General features: G+C 36.9%; 1 protein-coding gene across 1 annotated transcript; it reads right to left on the bottom strand.

Moving 5' to 3' along the window:
* Nucleotides 1-15,864: 15,864 nt before the first annotated feature.
* LOC127129437 (probable L-gulonolactone oxidase 6) lies at nucleotides 15,865-18,067 on the bottom strand. Its single transcript, XM_051058621.1, has 4 exons — nucleotides 17,571-18,067; nucleotides 16,879-17,134; nucleotides 16,704-16,805; nucleotides 15,865-16,610 (listed from the first exon to the last, which is right to left on the bottom strand). Exons 1-4 carry the CDS (start codon nucleotides 18,003-18,005, stop codon nucleotides 15,865-15,867), a joined length of 1,539 nt encoding a protein of 512 aa, XP_050914578.1. The 5' UTR covers nucleotides 18,006-18,067.
* Nucleotides 18,068-18,296: the final 229 nt, after the last annotated feature.

Here is an 18,296-nt window from a genome sequence, read left to right as displayed (position 1 = left end):
TTCATCAATCTTTAATTTTGGGATTCCTCTAACAGCTTCAACATATATAATCCTCTTCATTCCTTTTTAAGATCCAGATGACCCATTTTTTGATGTCATAGTTTCACTTCTTCTTCTTTAGCTAGAGTGCACATTGATGAATAACTAGTTTCTTGAGAATTCCACATATAGAAGTTGTCCTTAGACCTGACTCCTTTCATGATCACCTCATTTTTTTCATTAGTAACCAAGCATTCAGTTTTTGTGAAGTTCACATTTAGACCTTGGTCGCATAGTTGACTGATGCTAATCAAGTTTGCAGCCAATCCTTTAACAAGCAGCACATTATCAAGGTTAGGGACTTCAGGACAGTTTAGCTTTCCAATCCTCTTGATTTCACCCTCTGCTCCATCACCAAAAGTTACATAGCTGGGGGCATGAGGTTGGAGGTCAATTAGCAGGTTTTTGCTTCCAGTCATGTGTCTAGAGCATCCACTGTCAAAGTACCAGTCTTCTTTGGTTGAAACTCTGAAGGAAGTGTGAGCTATCAAGTTAGTAGCACCAGCCCTAGGATCCCATTGTTTTCTGTTAACAGGGATGTGATGTTTAGGTCTAGGTTGATGATGAGTAGGACTAGGATAACCATACAACTTAAAGCAGAATGGTTTTATGTGGCCAAATTTCCCACCGTAATGACATCTCCATCTTTGGTGTTTTCCTTTATGTTGTCTTTCCTTGTGATGTTGAGACACCTGATATGACATCTTTGGTTTGCTGCCAGTGGGACTACACTCAGGAGAGGATTCATTGAACCCAAGGCCAGTCATGTCTCCTGCCATCTTTCCAGTCTGGAGGATTTTGTCTAAGGTGTCAGATCCACTGTTTAGCATTCTAACATACTTGGTCATCTCATCCAGTTTGGTGTTCAGGAACACGACTTTGATCTTCAACTTAGAAATGGTTTCTAAGTGTTTTGTCTTCTCATCCTCTAGTTGGGTTATCAATTTATTCTGATTCTCCACTTGTTGACACACTTATTCCCTTCTGAAACACAACTTCCTGTAGGTAGTAGCTAATTCATCAAAAGTTACTTCATTATCATTGGAGTCTTCATCAGAATCCCATCTTCCAGTCAAGGCAGTCACAAGATTGGCAGACTCTCCTTCTGTTTCACTTTCATCAGACCAAGTAGCAGCAAGACTCTTCTTCTGTTTCTTGAGAAAGGTCCCACATTCAGCTCTAATGTGTCCATATCCTTCACATTCATGGCACTGAATTCCTTTGCCCTGTTTGGATTTTTCCTCAGATTTTGTTCTTCTTCCAGCATCATTGGACCTACTGATGTCAAATGAGTTATTCTTGACATTTGACTTTGACCTTACATCCATCCTCTTTAGGAGTTTGTTGAATTGTGTCCCAAGTAATGCTACATCATTTTCCAGATCTTCATTAGTATCCTGACTACTGTCTTCCTCTTTCTCTTCAATGTTTGACATAAAGGCTATGCTTTTGACTTTCTTTTTAGATCCATCACTCATTCCCAACTCGAATGTTTGGAGGGATCCAATTAGCTCATCCACTCTCATCTTGCAGGTATCTTGAGATTCTTCTATGGCTGTCACTTTTATGGAAAATCTCTTGGGTAGTGACCTGAGAATTTTCCTTACAAGCTTTTCATCTGACATCTTCTTACCCAGGGCTCCTGAGGCAATATCAATTTCAAGGATATTCATATGGAAGTCATGAATACTTTCATCTTCTTTCATCCTCAAATTCTCAAACTTAGTAGTAAGCAGCTGCAATCTAGACATCTTCACTCTAGAGGTACCTTCATGAGTGGTTTTGAGAACATTCCAGGCATCTTTAGCTACCTCACAGTTGTTCACCAGTCTGAAGATGTTCTTGTCAACCCCATTGAATATATCATTCAATGCTTTAGAGTTTCCAAGAGCTAGTTCATCCTCCTTCTTGGTCCATTCTTCCTCAGCCTTCTTATGAGTTGTAACTTCTACTTCCTTAGTAATGAAGGGATGTTCCCAGCCTGTTAGAACAACCTTCCAAGCCTTATTATCCAAATATTTCAAGAAGGCTACCATTCGAGGTTTCCAGTAGTCATAGTTAGATCCATCCAGAATTGGTGGTTTGTGTACAGATCCTCCATCTCTATCCATAGTACCAGAAAGTAACGTCCCAAGATCTCACCCAGAACCAGAGCATTATGCGTGCTCTGATACCAATTGAAATTTTGGTATCAGATATGAGATGTCGAAGGTAATGTCACGACACTAATATCTGAACAACAACTAAATTATAAACAGGATAGAAAACAAAGAAACAATTGAACAAGTGACACAAGCAATTGTTAACCCAGTTCGGTGCAAACTCACCTACGTCTGGGGGCTACCAAGCCAGGAAGGAAATCCACTAAACAGAATTAGTTCAAAGACTCTCAGTAAACAACTTCAAGTTACAGTCTTTTCACCTTATCTCTATCCGTGTGACTTCTATCTAAGAACTCTTAGATATGAGACCCTACTCACTCCCCCTCAATCATAGCAGTGATATAAAAACAAATATTATAAAGAAAGAAGACACTCTTCAAAAACACATACTTGATCTTGCTTAAAAGCTTCAACCAAGTAAACACACACTCGTGCTTCAAAGCTTAGAGTGAACAAATTACAACACAAAAGTCAGTCCAATTCAAACATCAATAAGATGAATAAATGGCTCACAATACACAAGCTCACACAAGACTAAAACCCTAACACTCTCTCACTATTTCGTTCGTTTCTTGTGTGTTAAAGCCAGGTTTTACATGGCCTTTAAATAGAAGCTTTTGAATGGGCCTGGGCATCATAAAACCCTAAATCTATTTTCCTTGCGTATCTTCTTATTAACGACAGCTAATCATCCCTTATTGGAAAATAAATCATTCTGGTTTTAAATCAAATTACTCCATGAAAAGCGCAATCTTAAGATACATAACATTCAGACTGAATGTTCTGTATACACATGTCTTAACATCGGGTCTGACATCTTAGCTAAATCCTGCACAACCATATTTAAACATCCTGCAGGAAACTGATATCACATGTCAAGACAACACACATCACAACTTGTGATAACTCTAGGTTTTACCAAAATTGATGCCAACACATCGAACCAACAAACTCCCCCTTTGGAAAATTATGGTTAAAACATACATCAGATCATACATTTCACAAGATAACAATCACAGTATCAGTTCAGTAGCAGAAGTAAACATACACACATGACTAGCAAAAATAGCAACTAGTAAACACACATGCGCTTGTGCTCAGAACACACCACCTCCCCCTTCAGCTAGGACCAATCTGCTTTACACAGACAAAACACTTCCCCCTTTTCTCCCTCTTTGTATCAAACATCCAACATCATCTCCAACATCATCTCCAACAGCATCTATAACATCATCTATAACATCATCATCTATAACATCATCTATAGCTATAGCTACTTCTCCCCCTTTTTAGCCAAAAGAGACCAAAGAGACAAAATAAATGTCTATTCAGTCAAAAACAAGAATGCCAGAAGTTAAGTGTTACATAACCAAGTACATAAAGAGCTTTAAGCAAGTTGAGATACAAACCAACAAATCCATGGGGGCCAAATTAAAACAGCAAAACATCAAAACAGCAGAACATAACTGCCAAAATCCAAGAAATCCATCAAAACAGCAACAAAAACCATCACATAAATGGGGGCCAAATTCAAAGGAGCTAATCAGAGGAGCTTGAGGTTGCAGCTTCATCAGCATCAGAAACAGAATTGCCACTTGTCTCATCATTAGTTGCAGACCTCTCACTAGAGGTGTGGGCTTCAACTTCCTTAGCATGTTCAATATTCTCACCTTCAACTTGCTCCAAGCTTGCAATCAGGGCTTCCAACGATTTCTTCCTAGCTGTTGCTACCCTTATCCCTTCACCCAGCTCTTTACACGTCTCCTTCAGCTCAACAATAAGTCCAACTTTTGAGGCTGGCTTTTTCATAGCAAATGTCATGACAATGTCTTCGACATGACTGCCTTCAAACAGGTTATAGTGCACTGATAGAGTAGGTTTTCTTCTACTTGGTAGGTCATTAGTACTCAGAATTCCAGGGTGTTGACTCAGGATAATCCCACAAAACATAGAGGGAAAGGCTTTAGGCAGCTTCACTGCATTAGTAGATCCATGCTTGATAATTTGTTCAAACATAAATCTACCATAGTCAAATTTTAGTTTGGTTCCAACAGCAAAGATAAATCTTCCAAGGATATTAGAAATTGTGGAAATGTGGTTGGTAGGGACCCAATTTACAGATCATATTTTATGCAATATAGCATACTTCATAGTCAGCTTCCCAGCAGGAAGATGCTTTTTAATAGGCCACTCTTTCACCTGCCTTGCTGTAATTTCTCTACAGACCGCATTGTCTATAGCTTCCAATTCACCTGCACCCTCTACTCTTCTTCCTAGAAAATTGTTAATGACAATGGGAGAGAATGTGATACACTTACCTCTCACAAATACTTTGCAAAATTCCTTGATGTTCTTGTCAGCAATATCTTCAGGAATGTTGACAATGAATTCCTTAACCAATCCCTCGTAGCACTGAGATAACCCAGCCACAGTCTTCATTAACCCAACATTCTTTATTAGGTCCATGACCTCTTTGACTTCCACAACATCCTTTCCTAATTCCCTCTCTACAACCACCCTTCTTTGAATCACGAATTTCCATTTGGAAGCTCCATCTTCAAGATGGAAAGAGATATTATCCAAATGCATAGTAGCAACTTCCACAACATCCTTTTCTAGTCTTCATACGCTTAGCCATACTAGGCTTTAAGTGATGAAGTAAGCTCTCCTCTTGATCATCAGACCTATCATCCTCTAGGTCAACCACATTGTTTGCAGCATCATGATTCTCAAAATGGGAAGCATTGGCAGTTGTAGATGCCACAAATTTTCCTTTACCAAATACAGTTTGCCCTATAGAGCACAAACCTTCAGCAGCCATGTCCTTCTCAGATCCAGAGGAATCGTCATCCTTCTCACTATGATGTTCAACCTCAGGAGAGGGGTACATTTTAGACAGGGGAGTAGATACTCCCTTCACAGAATGTCCTTCATTAAGGATTCTAGTGACTAGGTTTCTTATGACACGATCAGTGTGGTGCATATCTTCCTTAGAACTAGTGGCATGAGTTGAGCTAGAAGGGACACTAGAGTTGTTACCTTGATTGGGGCATGCATAAGCTGATGCATCCATGGGATGGTTTAAATCAAGGGATTCGCCTGGAATAACAGACAGAGGGACCACATCCAAAATTTCATCATCGTGAATGGCCATGGAAGGAGTGCTATCCTTGTGAGTAGGTTTAGTAGTTTTTGAACCAGATGGAGTTTGATGTTGTGACATCTTGACGTTTCTGTGGAAAAATTTCAGTTGCCCTAGCAGAGGAGTTTGAGGAAGAAGCAGGGAGTTGGAAAAGTTGGAGTGGGTAGTGAGGTTGCGTGTGAAAAGGTAATAGATGGTATTTCCAAGACTAGGTGATGATTTACCATAAAGGGGCGCTTTATTTTAAGAAGGTAGACAATAATTTGATTACCTTTTCCACTCCATATTAATTGCTACAAATTTTCATAAATGCAAATCCCTAATTTCCCTCTTAGGAATTCAAATTGATTTGCATCCAAGGCCTTTGTAAAAATATCAGCTAACTGCATCTCAGTAAGAACATGCTCTAGGGCTACAATTTTATCCTCCACGAGTTCTCTAATAAAATGGTGACGGATATCAATATGTTTTGTCCTGCTGTGCTGAATAGGATTCTTAGAAATGTTTATAGCACTCAGGTTGTCACAGTACAATGTCATGACATCTTGTGTGACATTGTATTCAGTTAGCATTTGTTTCATCCACACCAGTTGAGAACAACTACTTCCAGCTGCTATGTATTCAGCTTCAGCAGTAGACAGAGACACACAATTTTGTTTCTTACTAAACCATGATATTAAATTGTTCCCCAAGAAGAAGCATCCTCCTGATGTGATTTTCCTATCATTAACACTTCCAGCCCAATCAGCATCACAATATCCAGACAACACATATTCAGATCCATGAGTGTATAGCATCCCATATTCACTAGTGTCATTGACATATTTCAGGATTCTCTTCATTTGGTTTATGTGACTCACCTTTGGTTCAGCTTGATATCTAACACATACACCTACAACAAAAGAAATGTCAGGTCTGCTTGCTGTGAGATATAGAAGACTCCCTATCATGCTTCTTTAGAGACTTTGATCCACACTGACACCATTTTCATCTTTAGACACTTTCAGATGAGTATGGGCAGGCTTCCTTTTGTGGCTTGCATTCTCTATGCCAAACTTCTTGAAAATATTTTTGGAACATTTACTTTGAGATAGAAAGATAGAATCTTCCATCTGCTTGACTTGTAGCCCAAGAAAATAGGTTAGTTCTCCAACAAGGCTCATTTCAAATTCAGACTGCATTTGTTCAACAAAATGTTGACCCATCTTACTTGACATCCCACCAAACACAATATCATCCACATATATCTGAGCCACCATGAGCTTTCCTCCTTCATTTTTGACAAATAAAGTCTTATCAATGCCTCCCATCCTGTATCCATTGTCAATGAGAAACATTGTGGGTCTCTCATACCAAGCTCTAGGAGCTTGTTTCAACCCATAGAAGGCTTTCCTCAACTTATACACATGCTTTGGAAGATTTGGGTCTGTGAACCCTTTAGGTTGTTCAACATACACTTCCTCATTTAAGTATCCATTTAAGAAGGCACTTTTCACATCCATTTGGAACAGTTTAAACTTCAGAATACATGCCACTCCGAGCAGTAATCTAATGGACTCCAGGCAAGCTACATGAGCAAATGTTTCATCAAAGTAAACTACTTCAACTTAAGTGTATCCTTGTGCTACCAATCTTGCTTTATTTTTAGTAACCACACCTTTTTCATCAGATTTATTCTTGTAAACCCACTTTGTTCCAATAACATTTATTCCTTCAGGTCTTGGAACCAATTCCCACACTTCATTTCTCTTGAATTGGCCTAACTCTTCCTGCATGGCATTAATCCAAAATTCATCAGTTAAGGCTTCTTTGACATTCTTGGGCTCAATCTTGGACACAAAACAACCATGTGAGATCACTTCCCTTGATCTAGTGGTGACCCCTTTATTTGGGTCTCCTATAATGAGATCTTTCGGATGATCCTTATGAATTTTGATAGAGGGTCCCTTATTAATTTTATCAGCTTTAGGTTCAGCTTGAGTGGACTCACTCTCATTACTTTTGTCCAGGAGATCAGCTGGGGCATCATTCATAGATGTTTCAACATCGTCTATGACATCAGTCTCTTGATCATCAACAACAACATTGATAGATTCCATCATAACTTTTGTTCTGGAATTAAAAACTCTAAACGCTCTGTTGTTGGTTGAGTAGCCCATAAATATTCCTTCATCACTCTTGGGGTCCATTTTCCTTCTTTGTTCACGATCAGCCAGGATATAACATTTACTGCCAAACACATGGAAGTATTTGACAGTAGGTCTTCCTCCTTTCCAAACTTCATATAAAGTGGTTGGGGTCCCTTTCTTCAAGGTTACTCTGTTGTGAACATAGCAGGCCGTGTTCATAGCTTCAGCCCAGAAGTGGTAAGGCAACTTCTTAGCATGAATCATAGCTCTAGAAGATTCTTGGAGAGTTCTATTTTTCCTTTCTACCACACCATTTTGCTAAGGGGTAATGGGAGAGGAGAACTCATGACCAATTCCTTCAGATGAACAGAATTCAGCAAATTTACTGTTCTCAAATTCTCTCCCATGATCACTTCTGATTCTGATAACATGACTCTCTCTTTCTCTTTGAAGTCTTAGGCAAAGATCTTTGAACACATCAAACACATCAGATTTTTCCCTTATAAAATTTACCCAGGTATATCTGGAGAAGTCGTCCACCACAACATAAGCATACCTTTTCCCACCAAGACTTTCCACCTGCATAGGTCCCATCAAGTCCATGTGGAGAAGTTCCAGCACTCTAGATGTGGTGTCATGTTTGATCTTCTGATATGACATCTTTGTCTGCTTTCCAATCTGACACTCACCACAAACTCTTCCTTCATCAATCTTTAATTTTGGGATTCCCCTAACAGCTTCAACAGATATAATCCTCTTCATTCCTTTTTAAGATGCAGATGACCCATTTTTTGATGTCATAGTTTCACTTCTTCTTCTTTAGCTAGAGTGCACATTGATGAATAACTAGTTTCTTGAGAATTCCACATATAGTAGTTGTCCTTAGACCTGACTCCTTTCATGATCACCTCATTTTTTCATTAGTAATCAAGCATTCAGTTTTTGTGAAGTTCACATTTAAACCTTGGTCGCATAGTTGACTGATGCTAATCAAGTTTGCAGTCAATCCTTTAACAAGCAGCACATTATCAAGGTTAGGGACTCCAGGACAGTTTAGCTTTCCAATCCCCTTGATTTCACCCTTTGCTCCATCACCAAAAGTTACATAGCTGGGGGCATGAGGTTGGAGGTTAATTAGCAGGTTTTTGCTTCCAGTCATGTGTCTAGAGCATCCACTATTAAAGTACCAGTCTTCTTTGGCTGAAACTCTGAAGGAAGTGTGAGCTATCAAGTTAGTTTCACCAGCCCTAGGAACCCATTGTTTTCTGTTAACAGGGATGTGATGTTTAGGTCTAGGTTGATGATGAGTAGGACTAGGATAACCATACAACTTAAAGCAGAATGGTTTTATGTGGCCAAATTTCCCACAGTAATGACATCTCCATCTTTGGTGTTTTCCTTTATGTTGTCTTTCCTTGTGATGTTGAGACACCTGATATGACATCTTTGGTTTGCTGCCAGCGGGACTACACTCAGGAGAGGATTCATTGAACCCAAGGTCAGTCATGTCTCCTGCCATCTTTCCAGTCTGGAGGATTTTGTCTAAGGTGTCAGATCCACTGTTTAGCATTCTGACATACTTGGTCATCTCATCCAGTTTGGTCTTCAGGAACACGACTTCGATCTTCAACTTAGAAATGGTTTCTAAGTGTTTTGTCTTATCATCCTCTAGTTGGGTTATCAATTTATTCTAATTCTCCACTTGTTGACACACTTATTCCCTTCTGAAACACAACTTCCTGTAGGTAGTAGCTAATTCATCAAAAGTTACTTCATTATCATTGGAGTCTTCATCAGAATCCCATCTTCCAGTCAAGGCAGTCACAAAATTGGCAGACTCTCCTTCTGTTTCACTTTCATCAGACCAAGTAGCAGCAAGACTCTTCTTCTGTTTCTTGAGATAGGTCACACATTCAGCTCTAATGTGTCCATATCCTTCACATTCATGGCACTGAATTCCTTTGCCCTGTTTGGATTTTTCCTCAGATTTTGTTCTTCTTCTAGCATCATTGGACCTACTGATGTCAAATGAGTTGTTCTTGACATTTGACTTTGACCTTACATTCATCCTCTTTAGGAGTTTGTTGAATTGTCTCCCAAGTAATGCTACATCATTTTCCAGATCTTCATCAATATCCTGACTACTATCTTCCTCTTTCTTTTCAATGTTTGAGATAAAGGCTATGCTTTTGACTTTCTTTTCAAATCCATCACTCATTCCCAACTCGAATGTTTGGAGGGATCCAATTAGCTCATCCACTCTCATCTTGCAGGTATCTTGAGATTCTTCTATGGTTGTCACTTTCATGGCAAATCTCTTGGGAAGTGACCTGAGAATTTTCCTTACAAGCTTTTCATCTGACATCTTCTTACCCAGGGCTCCTGAGGCATTATCAATTTCAAGGATATTCATATGGAAGTCATGAATACTTTCATCTTCTTTCATCCTCAAATTCTCAAACTTAGTAGTAAGCAGCTGCAATCTAGACATCTTCACTCTAGAGGTACCTTCATGAGTGGTTTTGAGAACATTCCAGGCACCTTTAGCTACCTTACAGTTGTTCACCAGTCTGAAGATGTTCTTATCAACCCCATTGAATATATCATTCAATGCTTTAGAGTTTCCAAGAGCTAGTTCATCCTCCTCCTTGGTCCATTCTTCCTCAGCCTTCTTATGAGTTGTAACTTCTCCTTCCTTAGTAATGAAGGGATGTTCCCAGCCTGTTAGAACAACCTTCCAAGCCTTATTATCCAAAGATTTCAAGAAAGCTACCATTCGAGGTTTCCAGTAGTCATAGTTAGATCCATCCAGAATTGGTGGTTTGTGTACAGATCCTCCATCTCTATCCATAGTACCAGAAAGTAACGTCCCAAGATCTCACCCAGAACCAGAGCTTGATGCCTGCTCTGATACCAATTGAAATTCTGGTATCAGATATGAGAAGTCGAAGGTAATGTCACGACACTAATATCTGAACAACAACTAAAATATAAACAGGATTGAAAACAAAGAAACAATTGAAAAAGTGACACAAGCAATTGTTAACCCAGTTCGGCGCAAACTCACCTACATCTGGGGGCTACCAAGCCAGGAAGGAAATCCACTAAACAAAATTAGTTCAAAGACTCTCAGTGAACAACTTCAAGTTACAGTCTTTTCACCTAATCTCCACCCGTGTGACTTCTATCTAAGAACTCTTAGATATGAGACCCTACTCACTCCCCCTCAATCACAACAGTGATATAAAAACAAATATTACAAAGAAAGAAGACACTCTTCAAGAACACATACTTGATCTTGCTTAAAAGCTTCAACCAAGTAAACACATACTCGTGCTTCAAAGCTTAGAGTGAACAAATTACAACACAAAAGTCAGTCCAATTCAAACATCAATAAGATGAATGAATGGATCACAATACACAAGCTCACACAAGACTAAAACCCTAACAATCTCTCAATATCTCATTCGTTTCTTGTGTGTTCAAACCAGGTTTTACATGGCCTTTAAATAGAAGCTTTTGAATGGGCCTGGGCATCATAAAACCCTAAATCTATTTTCCTGGCGTATCTTCTTATTAACGACAGCTAATCATACCTTATTGGAAAATAAATCATTTTGGTTTTAAATCAAATTACTCCTTGAATAACGCATTCAATCTCCACATAATCACACACAGATTTGCATGAAAAGCGCAATCTTAAGATACATAACATTCAAACTGAATATTCTGTATACACATGTCTTAACATCGGGTCTGACATCTTAGCTAAATCCTGCACAACCATATTTAAACATCCTACGGGAAACTGATATCACATGTCAAGACAACACGCATGACAACTTGTGATAACTCTAGGTTTTACCAAAATTGATGCCAACACATAGAACCAACACAAGGATCCATGCTTGTGATAAGTGGGTTGAGTGTTCTAACTCATTAACAACTAACATTTAATTTCATGTCATTTACTTTAATGCACTTTATTTTTAAGTCTTATTCATTTGCCATTATTCATGCCATTCTAATTGTTTATGTTAATGTCATTTCCACTTTGTCCACTTGGACCATATTTTGTGACATATTTTGTTTGTGTATATTGTGTTTGATTGTGTGGTTTTTGACCATTAATGTATATAATAAGAACAAAAACCCTAAAAGTATCTTGTGTGGACTGTTGGTTTGATCTGAGACAATTGGACTTAGAATTTAGGCAACACTCCCTATGCAAAGGACTTGGACAATGCCAACTTTCATGTAACCAAGTGCTTGTAATTTGAAACTTCATCTGATACATCATTGAAGATCCATTTGAGTTCATCTGAAACATATCATTGTGAAGCTGTTATTTTGAACCTGTGACTTGTGGCATTGTGGAATTCATATGCTACATGGGCAACTTTGAAGAAGATCATGGAGTTGTTAAGCTTGGATGTGGATATCTTTATTTGATGCCTTGCTTCTCAAGTTGATGTATTGTGCATTGTTTGTTGCTTGATTCTAAAGTCCAAGGGAATTTGGGTTTCTATATGACATTCTTGTCTATTGGATTGCATCCCATTGGTTAGATCTTTTCAACTACTAACTTTTAAATTTATGCTTAGGATTAGTCTCTTCATCTCCTCCCCATTTCTTTAATTTCAAAATCTCTCTCTCCTTTCAAAAATCTTCTTTTCTTGTGTTTGTTGATTTCTAAACTTTGACTATATTGCAAACTAGAAACTTTGGCCTTATGCCATTGCATTTTCAAACTCATTTTCTTAATCAAACTTGTAAATAGACTTAACCATACTTGACTTAAAATTTTCAAAGCCAAAAAGAACTAACTCATTCAAACCATTTTTAGGCCTTTGTGCCTTTCAAACTTTAATTTTGTTAAAAGCAATGTATCCACTTTGAAATTTATACCACGAACTACGAGGTTTTGATCCTTCATTTTTATGTTGGTACGTAGGCACAAGTCTGAAGGTCTTGTCAAACACAAAAATATAACTAATGAATTATTTTCTCATCCCCACATTTTATTTGCTTGCAAACATCATTTGCATAAAAATACATATGCACACAAAAAAGGGCTCCCTAGGAGTACCTAGGACACTTTGGGTGCTAACACCTTCCCTCTGTGTAACCAACCCCCTTACCTGTAATCTCTGGCATTTTATTAGTTTTGATTTGAAAACTTCTTACTATTGGATTTTGTTCATACTTTTCCCTTTTCCCTTGGAAACAATAAAAGCACGGTGGCGACTCTTGTTATTTGATGTCTAGCTTATCCATAGCTTGATGATCATGAATTTACCGCTACACCTTGCGCAATAAACTTAAATTAAACAAGACATATTTTTTCTATTTTGATTAGTGGTTATATAAAAAATGAACATATAAACACAATTGTAAAACACCAACAAATAGGTGCTTGATGATCCCTGCAAAAGGCAATCCCAAAGATGAGAGAGAGATGACAAAGATGTGAACTTGTTTAGATGCAAGGACATTAGGATCCAAGCCAGACATCATTCCACCATAAACTTATGACAGTTAAGTGTCTAACCCCCATATGGAATCTCATAATCCTGTGATTCCATTACCCAAAATTAGGAACATTTCAGTGACTTAAGATCCAAGCCAGACATCATTCCACCATAAACTTATGACAGTCAAGTGTCTAACCCCCATATGGAATCTCATAATCCATAAGACCACAACGTAACCACACATGACACACCAATACCTAACCTCAACTATGTACCTGATATTCCACTTGACATAACTCACCCTCCTAATTGTGTATTTTTTAGAGTCAATCACACCCATCACACCTCAACGATTATATTTGGGCAAGTTTCAATGATACACCAAACCAATCCTTTTTAGGTACTATCTATCATATTTCTAAGTTTGTTTCCTATTCTTATCTTTCTCCTTCTTGTTGCCATGTTAGTGTATCCTTTACCACACTAACTGAACCCATAAACTTTAATGAGGCATCTAAGTTTGAATGTTGGAATCAAGCTCTGAATGTTGAGCTTGATGCCCTTGAGAAAACAGACACTTGAAAGTTGGTAGATCTTCTGACCAATGTCAAGCCAATAGGTTATAGATGTGTCTACAAAATCAAATACAAAGCAGATGGTAGCATAGAAAGGTTTGAATCATGATTGGTTGCAAAGGGATATAATCAGATTGAAGGCTTGGATTATTTTGATACATTCTCACTAGTTTCAAAGCTAACCATAATCAGACTTATTTTAGCTTTAACCTCTATCAACAATTGGCATTTACATCAACTTGATGTAAACAATGTTTTCCTACATGGTGATTTGCATGAAGATGTTTACATGATACTTCCTCCCGGTGTTAAATTATCTAAACCTAATCAGGTTTGCTAGCTGAGCAAGTCCTTTATGGATTGAAACAGGAAAGTTGCCAATGGTATGAAAATCTAGCCTCACTTCTCCTTCAACATGGCTATAAACAAACACCCTCAGATCATTCATTATTCATTCACAATCCTACTTGTTTATGTTGATGATGTGATTCTAGCAGGTAACTCAATGACTGAGTTTCAACACATGAAGAATGTCCTACATCAAGCCTTCAAAATCAAAGATCTCGACACACTTAAATACTTATTATGATTGGAGGTTGCACACTCGAAACAAGGAATCATCATATGCCAAAGCAAGTATTTCTTGACCTATTAACTAACTCAGGCTTCCTTGGTTTAAGACCTACTAACACACCTTCTGAACCTGCAATAAAATTGTGCCACGATGATGCCTTGCATTTGAAGACATTCCAACATACCAAAGACTCATTAGAAGATTAATATATCTCAATACCACCAGGCCAGACATCACATTCATTACTCAACAACTTAGTCAACTCTTATATAAACCATTCATAGTTCACTATAATGCAACCTATATGGTGTTGCAATATTTGCAAGGTTACCTAGGTCGTGGTCTTCTTTTCCCTAGAAATCCAGTTACCCATTTATCATGTTTTTCTGATGCTGATTGGGCAGGTTGTTTGGACACTAGGAGATCAGTATCATGCTCGTGTTTTTACATAAGATCTTCCCTAATTTCATCGAGGACCAAAAAGTAAACCATCGTGTCACGCTCTTATTCAGAAGCTGAATATTAAGCATTCACATTAGCAACATGTGAACTTATATGGATCCTCTACTTGCTTAGTAATATACACATCACATGCTCCAAGCCATCAGTTCTTTTTTGTGACAGGCAAAGTGCTTTACACATAGTTGTCAATCCCGTCTTTCAGGAGAGAATTAAATACCTTGAAATTGACTACCATATTGTACATGAAAAGTTCTTGGCAGGTGTCATGAAGCTCATTTTGGTTTCGTCCAACAATCAACTTCCAGGTTTTTCCAATCTCTGCTTCTAAAACCTTTTCATGCATTGATGTCCAAGTTGAACTTATTCAACATCTACCAAAGTTCAACTTGTGGGGGCTATTAACTTATAAACTGATTCATAACAACTTTCCGACTGTTTTAGAATTAATTATATTTATGTGTGACAGCTGGCACAATTAGTTAGATTAGCTGACACAATTAGTTAGATTAGTTGCTTGCAGTATAACCTACTTCTACAATAGCTTCATGTTGTATATATACTAAATGCCAGCTTGATCAATGCAAGAGGTTTCACTATATTTTTCTGATTTTCTAATCATCTTCTCTCCATGTTCATAGCCTGTATCCATGGAGTTGCAATATCATAATACAAATAATCCCGCGCATGCGTGGGTCATTGTCTCGTATCTAATAAAATTTAATCCCTACATGTTTTTTATCTCTCGATTTTCACCTTTTTTAATATATTTGTAATTTTTATGCAAACAAAACCAAAATCTTTTTAAAATCAAAATAGTAAACTTTGCTAAAAGAGATTTATATCATGGGTTCTTGTGGATTCAATCATTTAAATAATTATTTATTTATTGTAACAACTAATGCTATTCAGTTGTTTTTTAATGAAATGTGTATGTGAATGATCAAATGGATTACTTTTTGTCTAGAAGCTGAAAATTGAGTAAAAGCAAATAAAAAATACACATAAACTAATATTTTGAATACTTTCATTATTAGAAATGCATCAATAACTTCAACAGCAATATTTTCCTCAAAAGAACAACCTATTTAGTTCATCAGATCAAATAAAACAAAAACTAAATTAGATACTAATTCAAAAACTCTAAAATTTGAATCAGACTAATAGTTTTTTATAAAATACTTTATCTCACAAAAAGAATTTGAAATTCTTTTTCAAAATATTATTGTTCGAAATAAAAATAAACATAGATTTTCCTTAAAAAAAGTAAGATACTTGGGATCTTATGACACCAAAAGTCATTAAGTTCATCACAACTCATCCCTCATGTCACTTTTTCTATTGGTTTGAACTTCAACCTGTCGACAAACCCTCGCCTCCTTATAAATTCTTCCAGGTCTGCAGAAGTAATTCTTTTTTGGTGCACAATGAATATCTTGTGAGCATATACACAATCCTTCTAATGCACAACCATCTTTCAATATCGTTACCCCTTCTTTAAGTCCAAGAATTTGGTCAGTCCATTCACTAGAGAAAAGTCCCTGCGGGTCATACTTGTCTTTAACTTCCAAAAATTTATCTGCCTTATTATATTTTTTTATCACTCTCACAAATGCCAAATTTCTATTTTTTCCCCAATGAGGCAATCCTCCATATTTGAATAATCCGATTTGTTCTATCTCTTCAATTATGTCTTCATAAAGCCTAGGTGTCAATGAATCTTTACTTCGATAATATGTAAAATCGAAATCCACAGCATCCTCTGTTTTTCCTAGGTATGCATCAGAAGCTGTAACATATCGCATAAGGATTCCATTGTACAATTCTAAGCCACACAGTGCCATTGGCTCCAACCTAACAAGTTGTTGAACATCTTCAATGAAATTTGTTACACTAGACAAAGGAATACTAAACGTTGTTTGATGGTAGAATTCTCCGTTTATCCTCGAATCCCATGGACACGAGGTGAAATGATTATCCCAACTATCCAAACATGCTCCCGATGCCTGCATGCGATTGTGGAATCCAACAATAGGATACTCAAACAAGGGCAGCCCTGCAAATTTTTCATTGAATTACTATTTTATGTAAAATAGCATAGTTGTGGCAATTATATTTCAAAAATAAATAAAAATATATAAAAGATTACCGTGGTTAGTCAATCCATAACTAAGGTGAGCAAGTGTTGCAGTTACAAGCTTTGCATTATGACACTTCCCTTCAGCTATGTTTAATCTTTCTTGATACTCCTCTGCCATTAGTAAAACCAAACTATTTTAGTTTCTATTTTTGTGAAGAAATTGAATTGCATTTAGTTAATTTACCTTTAGATCTAATAATTTCATATATTTCTGAAGGCAAGGCACGAAATGGCATGAAATCGTATAAGCCATTTCCAGGTGTATCAATGGAGACACGATCATCGACTCTATAAACAGCTTTTTGTTGACTTGGATACCATAGTACATCGCCAAATTCATGCTTTTTTCCAAAACTAATCAATTCATCCCCTAAATTTGAATCATTTTTTGACAAATATGTAATTGATCTCTTGAACATGGCTTCCAATTTGAGGGTAACCTGTAAAATAAATAACATTTTTATTCAATGAATTGCACAAATTAAAAAAATTCAAATCTATTATTAATTTAGTCTTTATTATTAACCAATCTTTTCATTCACAAGATCTAAAATTTAAATTACCACTTGCTTATGATACTCAAGTCAACCTTTATATATATATATATATATATATATATATATATATATATATATATATATATATATATATATATATATATATATATATATATATATATATATATAATATGATTTAATTGAAATACATTGACTATGTAAAAGGATTTTACACCGTCAGTTAATCATAGTCGTTGGATGAAGTAATACAAGCGGGTGATTGTGATGAATCGATTGTATAAAACTTTTTACATTGACAGTGTATAATAATTAATCTCTATATAATATTAATTAATAACAAAATAATATAAATGTATACCTGAGAAATAACTCCGAGAACTCCTAAAGAAACTCTGGCTGCATTAATTTCTTGATCGTGAAATTCAGTAAGATTTCGAACCTTAGCATAACCATCTTGATGATCAGCAGGAGTAACAATTGTAATATGTATAACATGCTCATGAACTGCACTTCCTTTATTCCACAATGTACTTCCATGAGCACCAGTACCTATGAGTCCACCAATCGTTAAACCCCACCAGTATGGTGTATATGGCAATGCCATTTCATATTTTGCAGCTTCATTTATAATCTCTCTCAGTGTCACACCACTTTGCACCGTCATCGTCATGGCTTCTACATCGATTTTCAACACGCGGTTGAGGTTTTTTGTGCTTATTAAAACTCCATCATAGTCATCATCGAGACAAACTAGTTTTGGTATGCTGTGAGAGTAACGTGTTGCTACTTTCATTTTTCTGTTTCTTTGGGATGCTAAAGCTACTATGGATACGAGTTCATCTTCTGAGGTTGGGTATATAACCTCACTGGCTTTGCAAATGCTTCGATCTGGGAACATGCCAATGGCGTTTGTGATAGTGCAGTTTGTGTTATGGTTTGAGTCTGAACAATGAATTGGATCTGCTGGAGGACTTGAAATCACTGGAATGATTAAAAATAAAAAGATGAAAATAGTGAACTTGAGAACCTGTTCTCTCATAACTAATTTAGTGCTATGCATTATTATATTGTTTTTGCTATATCC

This window comes from Lathyrus oleraceus, chromosome 3 (genome assembly GCF_024323335.1).
Source record: "Lathyrus oleraceus cultivar Zhongwan6 chromosome 3, CAAS_Psat_ZW6_1.0, whole genome shotgun sequence".
Classification (NCBI taxonomy): Eukaryota; Viridiplantae; Streptophyta; class Magnoliopsida; order Fabales; family Fabaceae; genus Lathyrus; species Lathyrus oleraceus.
This window is presented reverse-complemented; position numbering and strand designations above follow the sequence as displayed.